At 43.6% G+C, this 17,837-nt stretch overlaps 1 protein-coding gene across 1 annotated transcript; it reads right to left on the reverse strand.

Annotated features, from left to right (window-relative positions):
• Positions 1–2,806: 2,806 nt before the first annotated feature.
• STRA8 (stimulated by retinoic acid 8) lies at positions 2,807–17,192 on the reverse strand. The gene is made up of 8 exons (XM_075498246.1): positions 17,001–17,192; positions 15,221–15,296; positions 13,641–13,725; positions 13,087–13,239; positions 9,724–10,006; positions 8,372–8,448; positions 6,555–6,666; positions 2,807–2,994 (listed from the first exon to the last, which is right to left on the reverse strand). The coding sequence occupies exons 1-8, from the start codon at positions 17,190–17,192 to the stop codon at positions 2,920–2,922; spliced, it is 1,053 nt and encodes a 350-aa protein (XP_075354361.1). The 3' UTR covers positions 2,807–2,919.
• Between the last annotated feature and the right edge of the window lie 645 nt (positions 17,193–17,837).

Genomic DNA, 17,837 nt, shown 5'->3' on the forward strand with positions numbered 1-17,837 from the left:
CACAGTGACACAGCTTCTGTATATTTGCTACTTAATGAAAATCAGAGGATCCTAAAGTGTAAAGCTGAACACTTGAGTGCTGTTCTGGATTGCCTGGGGAACAGCCAGCTACCTGTCAACTATATTACCCTTTGTGCTACTGCTGAGTCCTGAGTGCAGCAAGACTTACTGATTTCAACCAGGTGTGGGGTCACCCTGCTTGCAGCTTTGCAGAGAGGCAGACAGCTAATTGGGAAGTCCAGGCAGATGCTCCTGCTGTTCTGGCTGAGGAGATCTGGGGATGGGTATTTGCTTGTACCTAGGTGCACTGGCTCTAGAACAGCTACTCAGCAGCTCATTTTCACAGCCTTCTCACAAGAAGATGTGACCTGGGCAGTAGAACTGCCCTATGTTATGCTCAATGTGTTGTAAAGTGAGGGGCTGCCATGCTGCAGCACAGCTGTAACGTACTGGGTCCCACTCTGCCCTGTTCAGCTCGGTCTGGCCAAACCCCTGCAACGGTCACACTTCCACTGATGCGTTCATATTTCCCACTTCTCCCTCCCTGCTGCCTTTCTGTCTCCAACTCCTTCCCACCGCCCTGCCCCAGCAGCCTGCTAACCTACATTTTCCAGATTTTTTTCATGAAAAGTTTCCATCAGACCAACCACTGAGCACTGTACAACGCGGTACCTGCGCACATGTAGCAATAACACGCTCAGGAATTAAGGCTGTTTCCTTGCCAAGGCAGAGCAGACCTCACGCACACCAGGGCAGAACAGCTATTGTCTGTGTAGCGTTGGCTCTGCAGGAGAGGAAGCTGCCTTCCCACGTTACGCACAGGCCTGTACTCTTGTAAACTATGATCATGGGACAGGAGGAACCAAAGTAATGCGTTCTTTCATCTTCTTCTTAATGTCGTAACACCTCCCACAAAGCCTGCTACCATTTGGAGGAGTTATTGTTTTCACATTACCTGAACACACCTGTTCTTTCACATTAATGTTCAGGCCAGTCTTAACCTAAAATTCTCCTGGTGAAGCATCAGAAACTCTCACGTGTGATGATCAAGGGAATGCATCTACATAGCGTATGGCATCCATTTAAAACTGTCTCCTCTGGTTGGTGGCAGGCTGAAAGTTATTCGAAAATGAAATATTCTACTGTTTAACTTCTGTCCCAGACTGGCCTTCAAAAGGGTGGGGATGAAGAGCTAATAAAAAAAGGTTGTTAACCCTTGAACATTATCTACTCACATGACTGTCCTACGGCACATGCCAGTATTGCCAAGTTTGACTTCAGCTGATGCAGTAATTAAGATGGACATGGTGAAAGAATCATTAATGTAACAAACCTGACCAGAAGTTGTGTGGCAAATGGAACTGGAGATGACCGAAGTCTGTATGATTTCTACAGCTAAAATCTTGTAGAAGAAGTATCCTCAATACTGAGAAAAACTAACCTATTTCCCCCCCAAACTACACAAAGATAAGAAAACACAGGCAGAACAATTAATGTAAACACTTATTACTGTAGGTACATATACAAGTCTCTTGTACTAGCTAAAGGAAAGAATGATTTGACCTTGGATCCTCTGCAAAGTCTGTACATGTATTTCAACCAGCACACGTCCCAAAATCCAGACTGACCAGGGGATGCACATGCTTGGCATTCTGAAATGAGAGGGAAAGGAGGAGGGAGAGCCAGCATTGCTTATAGCCTCAAGCAGTGACAGCCTGTACACATGAAGCACACTAGAAAGGCCAGGGAAAGCAAGGCTGCACCCTGGAGAACTCAGAGGGGCTCTTAAACCCAAACAAGATCTGCAATTAGGACCCCCCCACTTCCAAACACAGCAGCCTGGCAAACGTCCACCTGGGAGTGCTACCACAGCCTCAACTGCAGGGACAGAAGGTGCTCTGGAGGAATTATTCTCCCCTTGTACTTCAGTACTAGTCTCCACATGTGTTTGCTTGAATACAGCTGCATGTATCGTGCTCTTACGCACCAAGGCAGTGTTGGGCCACAGCCCAGCTCTCGTGGATTCAGCCTAAAAGCCTGGCTGCTCAAGACTGATGGATACCTGGGCATGTCAGCTTTAGTTTAGATTTTAAAATAAAACTTTTAGCCTTTCTGTTTGTGATGGCTGTTAGCATGACCTCAGCATAACCACTGTCAGAACACAATTTGTCCAAGTCTGCAGAAAGCCTCTAATGATAGCTCTGAGATGTGAAGAATTTTATTCATCTTCACAGCACTTTAATTCTGAGACACTATCTAAGCAGCACTACTCATCAAAGAATGAGATGTGGCAGAAGAGCACAGGGCTGATCACTCAGCTTTACACACTTTGCAAAAGTAAATAATCCAAATCTGCACTTCTCTGGGTGATTTGGGAGTGGGTGGCCACTGCTGCTGTCCTCATAAAGAGGTTGAAGAGCCTCATCTCACTCTCTGTGAGGAAATACCTCTTCCCTTGTCAGCCCGAGCTGAAAAATTGCACTGGAAAAGTAATCACTGCCGGAGTGCAGGGCACTTGTGATTTTTGCAGGTTGCAGTTTGAGACCTGCATCCTATAGGCATGTGCAGGCTGTCACTGATGTGACCTCTCTGCAGCTCTTCCACAGCTTATGCTAGGCACTTAACTGTACATGTCTCAGTTTACTTGTGAAGTGAGATTAAACATTAAAAAGCAATAGACAAAAGTATTTCTTAAGATTTTATAAATATCTAAAACCTGGAACTTTTAAAGGTATAAATTACTCAACTGATATCAAGAAGCACTGATGAGGGAATGGGAAGTCAACGGTAACAAACCACGTCAACACAGTGTCTCCACACTCTGCTCAGAGAGGTGCTTCACTGAAAGAGGTGCAGTCTCTTCATGTGCCTGGTGTTTTGCCAAATATTGCCAGGTACATTAGCAAACAGAGATACTGTTTAGAAATCTTCATCATCGAAGGTCTCAGTGCACCTCAGCATCACAGTCTCATAATCGAACTGAAGATCTTCTTCCTGAAAGCCCCCCCCAAAGTCAAGCAGGATTAAAAACCACAGGAGTTGATTGTGTTTCAAATATACAGTGAGTTGGTCAAGTGCTGATGTGCCAGCTAATGTGCCATGAGCCGTCCTTCCTCTCTGAATCGGCAATCAGCACTTGTCAAGTGTCTGAGGTACCTGATGAAGAATGGCTCAAACGTTCAACCAATTTCTTTCTAAAATCACAGGGCTCCACCCTGTGTCTATTTGCATCATTTAGACAGCAGTTACTGACTGCTGTGGTAGCAAGTGGGTCACACAACAGGCTCTGAAGATATGAGAGCTTCCTTGAGCCCTTAACATCTACTGACTTCAGGCTTTGCGGCTCTTTTAGCAACAGAAGGAAATGGCCTTCTCTTTCACCAGCTTACAGAGAATTAGTGGCTTTTGAGAAATCAAAGTCTAGGAGATGAAAGTGTTCATGCTTGCAGTCCATCTAGTGCACCTTCTGCATTGATGCAAGACTCTTTAGGGCAAGACTGCTTTTAAAAATAGGTGCTGTTTAAAAAATGTATAGCTTAAGGAGCACTAAATCCCACTTGCTTCTCAAGTGACTCATCTAAAATCTGTAATTTTAAAAGAAAGTGTGCCTTTGAAGATGCAAAGGTGCTCAGTGCTATTTGGAAAAAACCCCACTTTCACTTAGAAATTGTAAAACCTTTGGACCTCAATCTAATTTAATTCTTTACTGCCTTTGCTGCTAAGCATCTCTTATGATGTGACCTTAAGACAACAGCTCTTGAAAAATGACAAGATTTCTTAACTAATCTCATGCTCAGAAATATTTCTCTACCATGTACCATGGAAGCATGCTCCTGTTCTCATTTTTGGGTCACTGTCCTTTTAAGAGCCCTCCCTTTCCTTGCCCAAATGACTTCCTCCCTCCTCTCCTGTGAGTCTTTCTCAAGCATTTTATACCAGTGGGGTGCATGCCCTTGGCAGCCTCGATAGTCAGGGCAGCAGCTCAGGAGGAGCTGCACTCAGTGGATCTGTGACTACGAAATGGTGAACGTACACAATCCAACAATAGTACTTTGTACCTGGACAGTTAACCAGAAATGGCATAACATAGCACTGGTGTGTAATGACCAGCAATAAAACACGTCTCCTCATCAGCTCTGCAGCTGAAAGGAAAAGAGACCATAGGCTGCCTTTCGTATTTCAGTCGGCTGCACATCACATGCCTCGCCTTGGTACTGTACCTGCCACCCACCTCTGTATCTTCTACAAGGTGTGTGCACAGTGCACCTGGACATCACTTTATCCTTGGAATAATTTATCCCAGCGCTGCCCAAACTCCTGAGCTGGTGTAGCACTGGCACAGGTACTACATCAAGGGAAGGGGAATGGTCTGCAGGGGTTCAGTCACACCCATAAGGTAAGCAGGAAGGGCTCCTTTCCCTGTCAAGTCCAGGAGTCTCCGATGCTCTGAGTAGCCCAGTTTCTGGGGTAAGGTATGTAGCCTATACTGAGCTCTCTGCTGCCTGAGTTGGTGTGTTACAAGCTAGCTGGAACGTCTCCTATCCCGGCTCTGCAACCACTTCCATAACTGCCTCAATCTGTTTACTTTGAGATGGAGCTAAATTTCTGCTCTCAAAACAAAAAATTCTTGTCAGTCATATTTTTTTTTTCCCCGCCTCTTGGCAGGACTCTCTAGATGTGCTGTACTGCAGTTATCTAAACCAAAACAGATTGTGACCTTCACATTATCAGTACTCTCTAGCCTGGGTGATTTCTGCTCAAACTCCCTTTTTATTGTCTTATCACAGACAACTCAAAGTTACTGCACAAAAGAAGTACGCAGAGCCTTTTATTTCCTTTTGAATCCACAGAGCTCAGTCAACTGCCAATTCGCAGTACTTCAGCTTCTTTTGCTGCCCGTCTTCCCATCATTCCCATCCTCCTAGTCTTATTTCAAATGTCCCTCCTTAAAGCTTGAAAGAGGCACTACCTCTTCTCATACCACCTCATCTGGGAGCTGTGAGATGGGCTTAGGCTCACATATAACAATGCAGCACCAAGCAGAATGACAAAATGGGACCACCTAATGCTGCCTGCCAGGCATGACATTCACAAAAGAAATTTAAAACTGGAAAATACCGTATCTTGCCTAAAGCTTTTCTTTCTTTTCTAGGCGTGCTCAGTTCATGGTCATTTACATAAACACAGGAAGAGCTCTGCTCTTACGAAGAACATAGCTATTCACAGACCAAAGGCTGTGTAGATCAGTGCCTGGTCTCTGACAATGGCCAGGAGTGGATATTTAGACAAAAAGTGCAAGAATTGTGCATGCAGTGTGCTCTGTTCCACAATATATGCTCCCACATTATGGCACACTGTGCTGTGAGGACCTTCTGAGCTGGAAATTGTATCTGGACCTTCAGATTTAGTAATTGTCAATGGATTGATGCCCCAGGACTTAAATCTGGTAATTTGCATGTACAAGTATTTTTTAATATGTTGTTTGTTCATTTCATTGGGCGCTTTCTAGTTCTTCTGGTGTTAGACGCAATGAATAATCATTCTGTGTACCAAATCCACACCATTTAGGATCAAAATTCTCTCATGGTACCCCTCAGTCTCTTTTGCGGAAGAGTCCTACTCTAGTAGCTCCTGTTTAATGACTTTTGCTGTGCCTGCTGCCATTCTCTGCACCTCCTCTAGTGCTACTGTCTCCCTGAGATTGGGGAACCAAATGGCATGCAGCAGTCACCATGTGATAGATTCACAGGGGTGCAGCAGTAGTCTGTGCTTTGTTTTCTGTCCCAGTTACCCCTCATCACACTCTATTTCCTTCAAAGGAGCATCTGCTCAAGTAACAGAGACTGGGTGGAAGCTGCACAATAGAAAATAGCGAAACAGTGGCTACTGTGGAGGTACAATTGACTCTGAGCCCAAACAAGCATGCTCTGGCTGAGGGATATCTCCCTTTCTGTCCCCCACCCATGTGCAAGCTCTGAGCCACCTCCTTGGCAGGAGGGCAAGAAGGGAAGGAAGAACACCGCAAACACAATGACTTCTGGCTCAGCGAACCTGCAACAGTAGGCTGAGGTTAAGAGGCAGCTCAGCAGCTGTTTATCAGCTCTTTCAAGAACACGAATACCCTACTGCTAAGGCCTGCCAGCGGAGGGCTCAGGGTAGGGAACGTGGCACCCAGACAAGCAGGTGGTCCTAGTGAGCTCAGAATGAAGCAGTTGGGGGTTAATGGAGAACTGCGAAGTGAGCTTTGTCTGCTCAGATGAGATCACTCAAGCTTTTCCACAAGGAACTTTCATGCAAACAATAATAAGAAAAAAATTCCTCATGTCATTTGCCACTTTGAATAATATTCTAAGCAATAATAACCCATCACACTGCCTCCAACAAAGGCAACCCTACTGACCTTTTGGAATGATACATCTGAAGTGATGAACCCCAAGTTCTTATTTGTAGTGATTCTGGACAATACGATCAGAAGCACAGAAAACAGAAATCCCCTTCTGACAATGACAGAAATGCATTGTTCCTTCTATAAGGAATCCTTTGGCAAAGCTTACCTGGCAAAATTGTGTATTAGCAAAGAAGAGGCTTTTTAGGAAGTCAGTGATCTGCACATAGAGTCTATGGTGATCCTCTGGATTTTCAGAAGTGCAGCTTGAAAATGCTGAACTGAAAATGGAACCAGATACTGTATTTAATTTCCTGTTCCCTCATTTCTCCTCCTACTTACTTTCTCTCCTCCACATTTTACTTATAAATTACAAAAGATTCAAATTGTTTTCAAGATGATTCTGATATTAAAGACAATAGCCCAGCAAGACAGGGAGGGACGGAGGGGGATGTATCGACGAGATATTGTCTAACAAATGCAAGGAAGATATGCAAGAATAGAGAAGAGCAATGCAAGAAACCCGTATCACAACAGAGAGATCCACTATGACAGCTATAGTAACACTGTTTTGGGGAAAAGTATATATCCATTATAACAGAGAGCAACAATGGTTATTTGGTAGTGTATTTTGTAGGGTTGTTCAGAGGAACAGCTTTGACTTCTTTTGTAAAGTTTTTGAGTGAATGCAGTAACATGTGGTCATGAAATGGCATATTAGCTATCACTGGCAGGTTTGCACTCAGGTAACAGGTAACTTTGGCAAAAAACTAAGATATTCATTCTGGACCTCACTTCTATATTCTCCTTGGGATTTTACAAAGTTCTGCCATCACACCTCTGTCCAGAATTACAAGGCACAGAGTGATAGGGAAGGAGAGGAGCAGAATAAATGTTGACTACTGAAATACTAATCTAATTTGGGACCTAAAACAGATTGCAAAGATGATGGCAATACACTGCAGTATTCAGGAATACTTAATCTTATTTTAAAAGCAAACAGCAATTGTGACCCAATAAATGTTATTTAATGGATACATATTTGTTAAGCTTTATCATGTATTCAAATATATTCTAATCAACAGCCAAAACAACCTTACTTCCACTCATTCCATTCTGGAAGTGCAAGGCGGAATGGTGGTGAAAGAGAGAAAGAGATTCATGCTAAAGAACTCTCTAAATATGGAAAAATAAGTAGAAAACAGGATTTAAAAAAACAGATTAAAAACACTATTTGCAAAGAGAAACAATCCTAACAAAGACTAAGTAGCAAGCATGCATAAAAGATGAGTCATAATGTGATTTTCCTCTTGAGGAAAGAAACCCTTTTCTTTCGTTGGTCTACTGGGAAAAATCAAAGGCAGTGCCAGCTTTGTATCTGACATGTTCTCTTTTAGGTAACTCATCTGACCTGCAGAGGAAAGAGATGTTATTATTTAATAGGTCTTGTGTTTCTCTGATGTTACTGTTCAGGTCAACCACACTTTAGTTTGATCACCTCCTTGTAATTGAATTAGGTTACTTGAAAAAGGTAAGGGAGACAATGTTAAAAAATGATTATTTTTGTCTCATTAAATGAGAGTACAGCTTATGATTAGCTGACTTATCCAGGGAATGCCTTATGGTCCTCATAGACCTGGTAAGTGAGAGAGAGAAAAGGAAAACATTACAAATATTGTAATTTGAAAAGATGGAAAGCTATGCAGAGCGGTGAAGAAAATCAGAAAGACTCCAGTTATCCTGAAGTGATGGAGTGCTCTTAATAAGTGATTCTTACTGATTCTGGTGTAAATACCTATTAATCATTTCACTTTTGCTCCTTAAGACACAGTATTGTTGTGAGCACAATTGCTGGAGGCTACTAAAAATTAAGCACAAAAAAGGAAGCCAGGCTATTGCCTTACTCCACAGGAAATTTGCCGTGGAGTATTGACAGTGGGCTATTAACTTACTCTGTCTAGCAAAAGGGGTGAGTTTGTAATTTACCTCTGGCTAGACATTCCCTGAGTCTCGCTTCTGTCAAGGAAACCAGCAGCAACATCAAACGCATCTTCAAACATTACCTATCAGAGAAAACACTTCAGATGTCAACATACCCAGCCACCTAAAAGTTTTAACTAGGGCATCATTTTTAATAATGAAGTCTTTAAAAGCATGATATTCCTTCTTTCAATTTAACATGTATGTTTATGGCTAGAGTAAACCAAGAGGGTTTTGTGGAGACAGGAATAATAAGGAATAACTGTATTTCATGACTAGGAACACAAGGTTAGTCCATTCACTTAGGCCTATGCTTCAACCCCTAGGAATTAGACTTAACATTACATCTCCCAAAAAATCAGTAAAAAACATGAATTGTATCAGTGCTTTAGAGACTTGATTGTGGGTTGCTGCTTATAGCTAGAGATCTCAGCTGTACCAGCCAGTCTCCCCAAATCTGATTCCAGTGTGCGACCTGGCTTAGAAGGGAGTTTGGATCCTCCCTGTGACAGACCTATATGCTCATTAGTTCACTCTGCCATAATGCAGTTCACACATTTTCTGTGCCAGAAAGTACTGTACATGCAACATCCCCATGACATTTCCTAAGGAGGTCAGCAATATGAGTTGTGTCCTGTGACTCAAAAAGAACTTGTCAATGCAATTTACTTATATGCTAAAGGTGGACATCTGTCCCTACCTTGCAGCTAATAAAATTATACGTCTTTGAGCAGCTACTTGCTTAAGTAATCAGTGCTCCAGGAACAGTTTACAAAGAGTTGGTTGTTATTTCATGTCTTTTTAACCAATGCCCTGGTCTACTCAGTCACTGACTTCTTGGCTCTGCAGAGGTGCATGGCACAGGCAGCCATTAAGCCCTGTACCACTGGAACTGGTCTACAAATACTTTCTCTTTGCTACCAAGTGCTTTGATGAAAAAAAACACCCAACCCAAAACACAGCAGGCCTTGGCAAACTGGGTATTCCTTCTGGATTTAGCTCATCTGTGCTCCTTGGAGAGTTTTCAGGGCACAGTAACTGTATAATTCTTGTTCTTACTCCCTCCTCCTGGAGCAAGTTAGAGCAAATTTAACTGTTACTTAGCACAGAAACTCTACAGGTCAGTGGAGACTAGCAGGATTACTACCACTGCACTCCTATAGCTTGCTGTGTATCTTACCAAGACAGAATTTGGTGCAGACATTTACTCCAAGACTGCTTATTGTCTCCACTTAGGCATTCAAGTGGTCTTGGGAAAGCTTAGTTACAACTACTGTATGTTTCCAATTAAAAGCTGCAGAGCCAATTAGCAGGCTTGGAGTTTCAGAGGCAGACGCTGTATGTTACTGAGCACTTACTTCCTCTGGTGTGGAGACTGAGGAACCACTGGCTTCCTCACTGTTACCTCGGCTGTCCCTCACACTACCTTCAGTGCACGCAGGCTCTTGGCAAGCAGCCTTAGGATCCATGAGGAAATCTCTCTGGCTACAGTACTGCAAGATGCTGTCTCTCCTTTCTTCAGAAAGCTCTTGCCAGAGGTGGGAAATAGCCGTGGAGACCTCAGGAAGAGGCACCTCCTCAGTGCAAACAATTCCATGCTCTATCAGCAGGTCCACTGTGTGCTTATAAAAATACAGGTATCTGTAATGAAAGGAAAGGGAGCATCTCTTAAGAGCAGGCTATGAGGCAGCCATCTACTGTAAATCAGCAGGAGACTGGGGAGTAGCTCTGATTCATAACTACTTCACTGACTCCCCCCTCTAAGACTTCATACAATTACTGATGGTTGCCCAACGCTGAAGATTTTAGCAACTTTGTTCTGCCAAGATTTCATCTGCAAAAGGCACGCTCCAGCCACAGCCTCAGCAGGACTGCCTCACAACAGAAGATCCAGGCACTGCAGGCTGTACTTGTTGCACAGGCAGACCTCATTCTGGCATTTAATAAATTTTGAGTTACCCGAGGCTTTTACACTGCAAGTCACTTTTTATACTTTTACGGGCATTGCACTACACTTAAAAGCCTTGGCTGAGGTCATATCCTGACGTATTAGGTACTATACATGCAGATAGAAAGAGACTACCCCAGGCCTGGATGCTCTAACTTAAATAAGCATGGGAGCTCAACTTCCTCCATTTTACATCTGAGGAAATGCATCCCTAAGACTGACTTCCATGCAGTCTGTAGCAAAACTGGTAACAAGTGTCCTAATTTCAACCTGGTGACTAAATCTCAGAATGAGCCCACTTCTTCTGTCAGCACTGTGTGGCACAGTGAACCAGGGATAATAATGTCTACTTTGGAAAGCAGCACTGAAGGTTATTTTATGTTAATTAAATGCTTAGAGCTTCTCAAATGAAAATAACAAGTTCAAAGGAGTACAAACCAAGAGTTCTATAAACAGCAGTCATTGTTACTAAGTTTGGGCTCAAAATGATTCCTTGGAAGATGTCCCAAATGAGTACATTTCCTGATTAACTGAACAGTATTGCATGAGAAAGTAACTCAGAAGAGTTCAGCCTTTTCTTTTTTTTTTAACAAATATTTGTTCCAGCAAACCAATATTGAAAATCTTAGGATAATTCTGCACGCAAGCATAAACATGTTTAAACTCCAGTTTCCATACTCTGGAGTATTCTCCACTGTTGCTGGAGACAAAATACCAGAAGGGGAATAAGCGTTCTCATGTAAGGTATTGTGCTCACTAAGGATACTGGATGTCCAGCTCCAAACAAAGGATCTGGAGTTTCTCTAACAGAAGAATATGAATTTAGACTGCTTTGCTAAAGAAATTAAGCTTGAACGATGACTCAACTATTTCCTTCCCAGCTGGAAGGAGACAACCACATTTTGCACTGGACAGAGTACTGTGTAGTCCTACCACTGTAGCTCCTGCTGCTGGACATGTTAAAAAACCCAGTCCGTTGAAGCTCAAAGCATTTCTGATGCTGCCCAAATAATGTGATTCGATGATCACCAAAAAGCTGTTATTTTCTTTGCTGAAGAGTCCCTATTGTTTCACGCCTGTTATAAAAGATCATTTTTTGAGAAGAATTAGCTATGAACCAACTGCAGTCTGCCATAAGACTGTAGGATAAGTGCCAGAGTCCACACAGTACAGGCCCTGGTCTACCTTGTCAGTGAAGAAGGGGAAAGTCAGGTGTTTATGGCTCTGTCATGCAGTCTTTGATGAAGTAGAGCTTTCTTCCCCCAGAAAATCTTGATTCAGCACATTTCAAGGTCTTGTAAATGAAACAACAGCCACCTCCGATTCTCACAGGAGCAAAAGCAGGAACAGTAGCGGGAGGCTGGTGCCATCTGCTGGCAGAGCTGCAGTCTCATCTTGATAAAAAACTCAATAATCCAAGGGAATTTTATAAATCAGCACCAGTTCAAAGCAAAAGAGAAGAAGGAACTGTGGAAGTTTTTGTTTATGGCAGTGACGCTGTGGAAGAGGATGCCAGCTGCAGCTGTGGATTTTCCTGCACTGCATGTTCTTAACTCTGGAATGGTTAGGGTGAAATTGACTGTGCTTGATAGTACAGGATAGATTAGACACCCATTTGTTTCTCAAATATTTACAATGAAATGATCATTTATCCTTTTGGAAAAGCATCCATGACCTCTAAGTACCTCCTAGTGCTGTCTGACAGCAAGGGGAAGAATGTGATGAATAATGTACTCAGTCTTAACATATCAATAACTTTAAAAAAACAGTAATTTTACCATTACTGCCCCAGACTAAAATACATGACATGGGAACAGTGGTCTGATTTTTAGGTCCTGCATCAGGCACTTAGGAGCTGATCCTAAAGGGGCTTACAGACTCGCACCCACTAGCTGTAAGTGTAACACACATGTAAGTGTTTAGGTTCCCCTCCTCCCCTCCGTGTTGCAGACATTTTGAGCAGTGCTTTCCAGTATCTTCCAGACCACTGCTATTCTGCAGCCCACAGGCTGAGGACTACATGATCTTCCCTGGTCACATCCAGCCCTACCCTGCTCTGATCCCACAAAAAAAGTACTCGAAGCTGCCAGGAGCTAAGGGTCTATTTCTGGAAGGCACAACAGTGCTCAAACTCCTCATAACAATACCATTAGAGGCAGGATGAACATCTCTGGGGGAAAGTATCTGCCTACCTCTGGTTCCTGCACCTCCTCAGAACATATACAGCTAGACTCCTGAGAATTTCATCTGGTGCAGCAATTCCTACATTCCTAAAATCTAGCCCCATTCCAGGGATACAAATTGATAGTGGTACTGATACCACAAACGCATAGGGACACACACCTGCATAAATCATTCTGTATTAATAACCTCCTATTTCACCAGAGCTTGCCTGTTAAACCACTACTGTTAGCAGGTATGTTGCATCTTACTCTGCAAGCCATCTGGACAGCAGTAAAGCATGGCCACACAGGGACTGACAGTTTGAAAGAAAGTTTTTTCTTTCTTGAGGATAGGTGGAAAATCCTCAGGGATTTTCCAAGGCCAGGAGAGCTGGAGGCTGCTATGATGCTGGGAGTCCATTCACATACAAGTCACATGTAAGGGACTTGGGAGGTGCTCAGCTTCATCACCAGCAGGGCCAAAGTTGCTGGCACAAGGCTTCTGCAAGGCAGATGCAGGCTCCAGCAGGGCTGCATGAATGGCAGTGACTGGGTGCACGGTGTTAATACAAACAAATTAAAAAACTGAAGGCAACGTGGGGTGCACCTACCGTTCAAATTCCACCAGATCTGGGGATGAAGTGTCTGGAGAGTGGATAAATTTTGGCTTCCCATCCTCTTCCATTGTTTGTTTTTCACATTCTTGAATCAAACACCAGACGGTAGAGTCACTCTCACTCACAGCTTCCGAGGCTGATGCAGTGCTGGAAAGAACACACCAGAAAAAAAGCCACATGAACAACTTCTTAACTGGATTAATAAGGCCCTTGTCATAGTCACTTCAGAGTCCAGGGCCATTCTTCCCACGCCAGCTTTCTCCTCCTCCTTTTGCTTCGCAGGTGAATGAGAAGTCCTTGGTGGAGATGAGCTACATAGAAGGGAAAGGAAATACAAGCACTGACTGGAAATAAGACTAACAACATGCTTAGAGTGTTTGTGCACTGTACAGGATTACAGGGGTACAGGTGAAATCTCTTCATCTTTTCCTCACGATGAAAGGCCTTGGCTTAGAAATTCAGTAACAATGACAAAGAGGTTCAGAGATGCTGGGATGGAAGCAAGTGCGAAGTATTATCATCTTTCCTTGATTGGTACAAGCCCTTACCTGTGATTGCTGAAGTGCCTCTTGACATATTCCTCCCTGACTTCCTCCAAGCTGGACGGGTTCCCATCCTCCAGACTGAAGGACTCTGTTGTCAGCAGAAAGGTTACTGTCACATCAGTGGCACTCTTGGCTTCCCTCTCACCCTCAGCCCCAATCAAACAGAATAATTTCAACAACTGGTCCTTCATGAGCCAGAGCTTTTCATTAGGCAAAAAATAATGTCAAAGGAGACACCTCTGCCTCTCCTACAACGTAACTAGCAATATTGGGAGTTTATGATCATTGAGGAACTTAGAATCAATGCCGTCTTCCTAACGTTGGTCTGACAGAACTGATGGTGAAAACAACGAGCAAATCAAAGTCCAGGCAAGCACCAGTCAATACAGTATTTTGCGATTGCCATATAATGAGCAAATTGCATGTAAAAACCCCTGACAACCAAGCCATGATTCACAAGCAGTAGGAACTATACATATATGCAAGTAAATACAAGGGGAAGTTACCTCCAAACTCTCCTCAACCAGCCTCACTGCTTGTGATCCCTTCAATTTTGCCCTGTCAAAATATTCCTTCTACCTATGACTGACTTTTATGGGTTATCCAAGGATGTGGGTTCAGAGGAGATTGCTCATTTCAAGAACTGGGACTTTTAATTGATGCAAACTATTGGAGGTGTAAGTTGCATGAATAGCAATGTTTTTTTCGAGCTGACAGTAATTTGGACACTTGAAGGGACATAAAAATATGTCCAAAGTCTCTACCCCATCAGCCCCCAGTTCTACTTGTGCCACTGGAGGCAGTGGCCAGCATCAGTAAGCAGAAGGCACGTTGGCGAGGGCATGAAGCCCCGCAGCGGGAGCTGCCTCAACTGCTGACAACACATGCTAGACCACTGTGATGCATGGTGTCGCAGGCGGTAACAGAGGAGTGCATGAAGACGACCCGCCAAGCTGAAAGAAAACAAAACCGCAGCATCTCTCTTACCCGTTTCTATCGCAGTAAATTCTTAACTAGAGGCTTCTATTTCCTATACTAGGAAATCCTCAACAGCTTCTCTGTCCGCCTCCTTGAACTCAACCAGAGCCTGCTGTTCTGAAGTTTAAGCTCTGGCTGTGCTGACTCGCAATGCTGGGTGCTCGTGACGGCTCGCACTGCACTACGTTGCGGTGGCCGGGAGGAGCACACATGCTCCTGCAGCCTCTCAGTGGGAGCCCAAGCATGCAGCCTGGGGATCCATGCCAGCTCCACACCTGCTGGGGGTGAATCGGCAGCAGGGTGACAATGGCACTCTGCCTGAACTGCCTGCTGCCATGGGATAGCAGGAATTACTTTGTTTCCTTCCTTCACCTAGGCTGGGGAGGGGGTAGGAACGAATGAGAGTCAGAGGGGGATTTCTGAAGTGCAGTGCTCCGTGAGTTGATAAGACTTTTGTGCTATCCCTTGCTTATTGCTACAACTAAAACCACAGCTGGCTCTAATGCTTTAATGGGCTCAGCTACGTAACTATCTGTCTCTATTTAACAAATAAATAAAAAACAAGTCCAGGCACTCTGTCCAAGGCAAATACTTGCATACAGTACCTTTCATCTTCAGCAAAGAACCCAAGGTTTGCTCCAGCTTCTGGATAGATTTCTTAGCCTTACGCAAAACCTGATACTAAACATAAGAAGAAATCAGAACTGATTGCTTTCTGCTCTGACTAGATTAATGTTTTAACATGCCTTGGTTGTTTTCTTCACTTCTCCTTCATTTTGACCTTCAGTTATCTCCATGGCTCTGTCAAAATAACTGTGCTGTTTCACCAGCTACCCTTATCCATATGAAAAGGGGAAAGAACTAATACCAGAGCAAACTTAAATATAGAATATAGATATTTGGGTATATAGTATGCAATACATACACATAATACCCAGTCACACAGACATTTGCTACTTAACTCTGATGTTCTTTCATCAGCAACTGGTCTTGTTTGGATCATTCTCTTCTTGGAGTATGTCCAGAAATACCATGCTGTGAAGTCTTGTTGGATGTTTACCAACTTTAGGCATAAGACTTTACTAATCATGTCCCATGAGAATTTTCCTAGGAGAAGCCTTTGCCATGTTCTACTCTCAGCTACACTGATGTAAACTGGAATAACTTCAGTGCTGCACATCATTCCTTCATCATTTATAGCAAGCATAACTGAGAACATATGGCCAATGCATTTAAACATACACATCTCAAAAATATTTCAAGATTTACGTGATCGGTGAGACCATCCACGGTCACCTTAGACAGGATGTCTACCTTGCACAGCTTTTGTGCTGGATATTTTAGCCAGACACGAATCACTAGGATTACGAGTGAACTTCTGTATTTAGGCTCTTTAAGATATTCATCTTCCTTGGCCCCCAAAAGTCACACAAAGGCCACATGATACTATGAAAAAGCAATTTTAGGAATTGGTATGTGAAGATAGTCCCCTTAGACTAGACAAAACAGGTATCTGTTTAGTCTTGGCTTCTGAGACATGGTAACTTCAGCTTAACTTGCACCTTGTTCAGAACATGGTACACTTACCTCAAAGTGCATGAGAGGTAAGGGGCTCAGCAAGCCCAAGATAGCAGTATTTTGCATATTCAGAGCCTCAAAGCCCCTTGCAAGGACAATTCCTGTCGTAAACAGTCATTACCCTCTCCGTTTTACAAACTGGAAAACTGAAAGTAACCAATCTAACTAAATGAATCGGTGGCAGAGTTGATGATAAAAGGACTCCTGTTTATTCCTCTGCCTTGAGCATGGTAATATCCATCTTTTCAGCATTTTGGGTCAATTTCATCTTTATAAACAATTTTGTTTTGATTAAATAGTTTCTTAGTTTAGCAGAGACCAATAAACAGTAGTGGTGGTTGCTTTTTCCTGACTTATTTTTTCAGAGTGTCTTGAAGACGGAGTGCACCTCATAAGGCTGAATGAATTACTCCCTCCCCTATAACTTCTTCTGTCCCTAAACTCATTATTCTGATTTCATAGCAAAATGCTGTGAAATCAAGATAACTTCATCACGGGATCCGTTGGTTTGTTTCCAAAACATTATAAAGAAGCCGCAAAGCTATAAAGAAGCTGCAAAAACCCTGTAAGAAAAGGGCAGATAAGCCACATGATCAACTCATGACCCAGAGACTACAAAGTGAACAATTTGCTCATGCTGAGCTGGCAGCTTTAAAGTAAAAGGGATCCAGAAAAGCTGCACACAGTGAAATTATACACACACTGGTACTCGTAAAGATACAGTGGTCATCCTAATATACGTGGTTAAGTTTAAACATACCCATGTATAATAGCGATACATAGAGAAATACAGTCACTGCTCCACACCTTTGAGGCTGAGTTATCTGACTGGGATAACACAGCTTCCCGCAAGCTGCTAAAGAGTCTTGCCAGCGTAGCACGGTGGCGTGCCTGTGACAAACGCCGCTTTGCCACGCGGGGTTCTACCTCTTGCAGGTGTGTCAGGGGATTGGGACTCACTCTGGCATGTGTCTTCCTACAGCCTCCAGCTGTCTCCATCAAAAGCTGCAATGCAACATTTATTTACACTGAATAAATATATAAGTGAAGAAAAAGAAATCTTACAACCTGTGTAGTGGACAGACAAAAAAGGAAAGTTCAGGGTGACTGATATGAGCACTCCAGCTCATTTTTCTGTGGGAAATAATGGAATTTGAAACCTTCTCTTTGCCTGAGGGATGCCATCTGTAAGCACTGACTAAAACCTAATCTACCACTAACGATAAACTGCATGGCATGAAACACAGCCAAGACAAGCCTCCCACCGCCTGCACCCTTCCCCGCAATGATTTGATGCTCCACTTCCATGGGCTATCCAGGGCTCGGCTTCACAAAGCACTGAGACTCCTCAGCTCCCCTCGATGTTGCTAAAAGACAGACTTCTTCACAGCATCAGAATTTTTTTCCCAATTAACCGTGACATCAGAGCAGGCAACGATACCAGACATACACATGTGCGAGAGGGCCAGATCCACGCCCAGCCGGGCCCGCTGCAGCCACCCCGCCAGACTGACAGAGCCCAAGGCGCCCGCCTGGGGAAGCCCTTCCCGGCAACCGGACCGGTGCCCCCCGCCCCGTTACCGACCGCAAGTACGGCCTAGAGGTAAGAACGCCCGCCCCTGCTGTTTCTTCCGCAGCCGGGAG

The sequence above is a fragment of the Mycteria americana genome, chromosome 1, assembly GCF_035582795.1.
Source record: "Mycteria americana isolate JAX WOST 10 ecotype Jacksonville Zoo and Gardens chromosome 1, USCA_MyAme_1.0, whole genome shotgun sequence".
Classification (NCBI taxonomy): Eukaryota; Metazoa; Chordata; class Aves; order Ciconiiformes; family Ciconiidae; genus Mycteria; species Mycteria americana.

Bases quoted from the DNA above. Each gene is read 5' to 3' on its own strand.
- STRA8 (XM_075498246.1), bottom strand. From the start codon at position 17,192: ATGGAGACAGCTGGAGGCTGTAGGAAGACACATGCCAGAGTGAGTCCC. The intron at 15,297-17,000 runs GTGTGGAGCAGT...TCTTATGTTTAG, and splicing joins CAGATAACTCAGCCTCAAAG to TATCAGGTTTTGCGTAAGGC. The intron at 6,667-8,371 runs GTAAATTACAAA...TTCCATTTTCAG, and splicing joins CAGGGAATGTCTAGCCAGAG to TTCAGCATTTTCAAGCTGCA.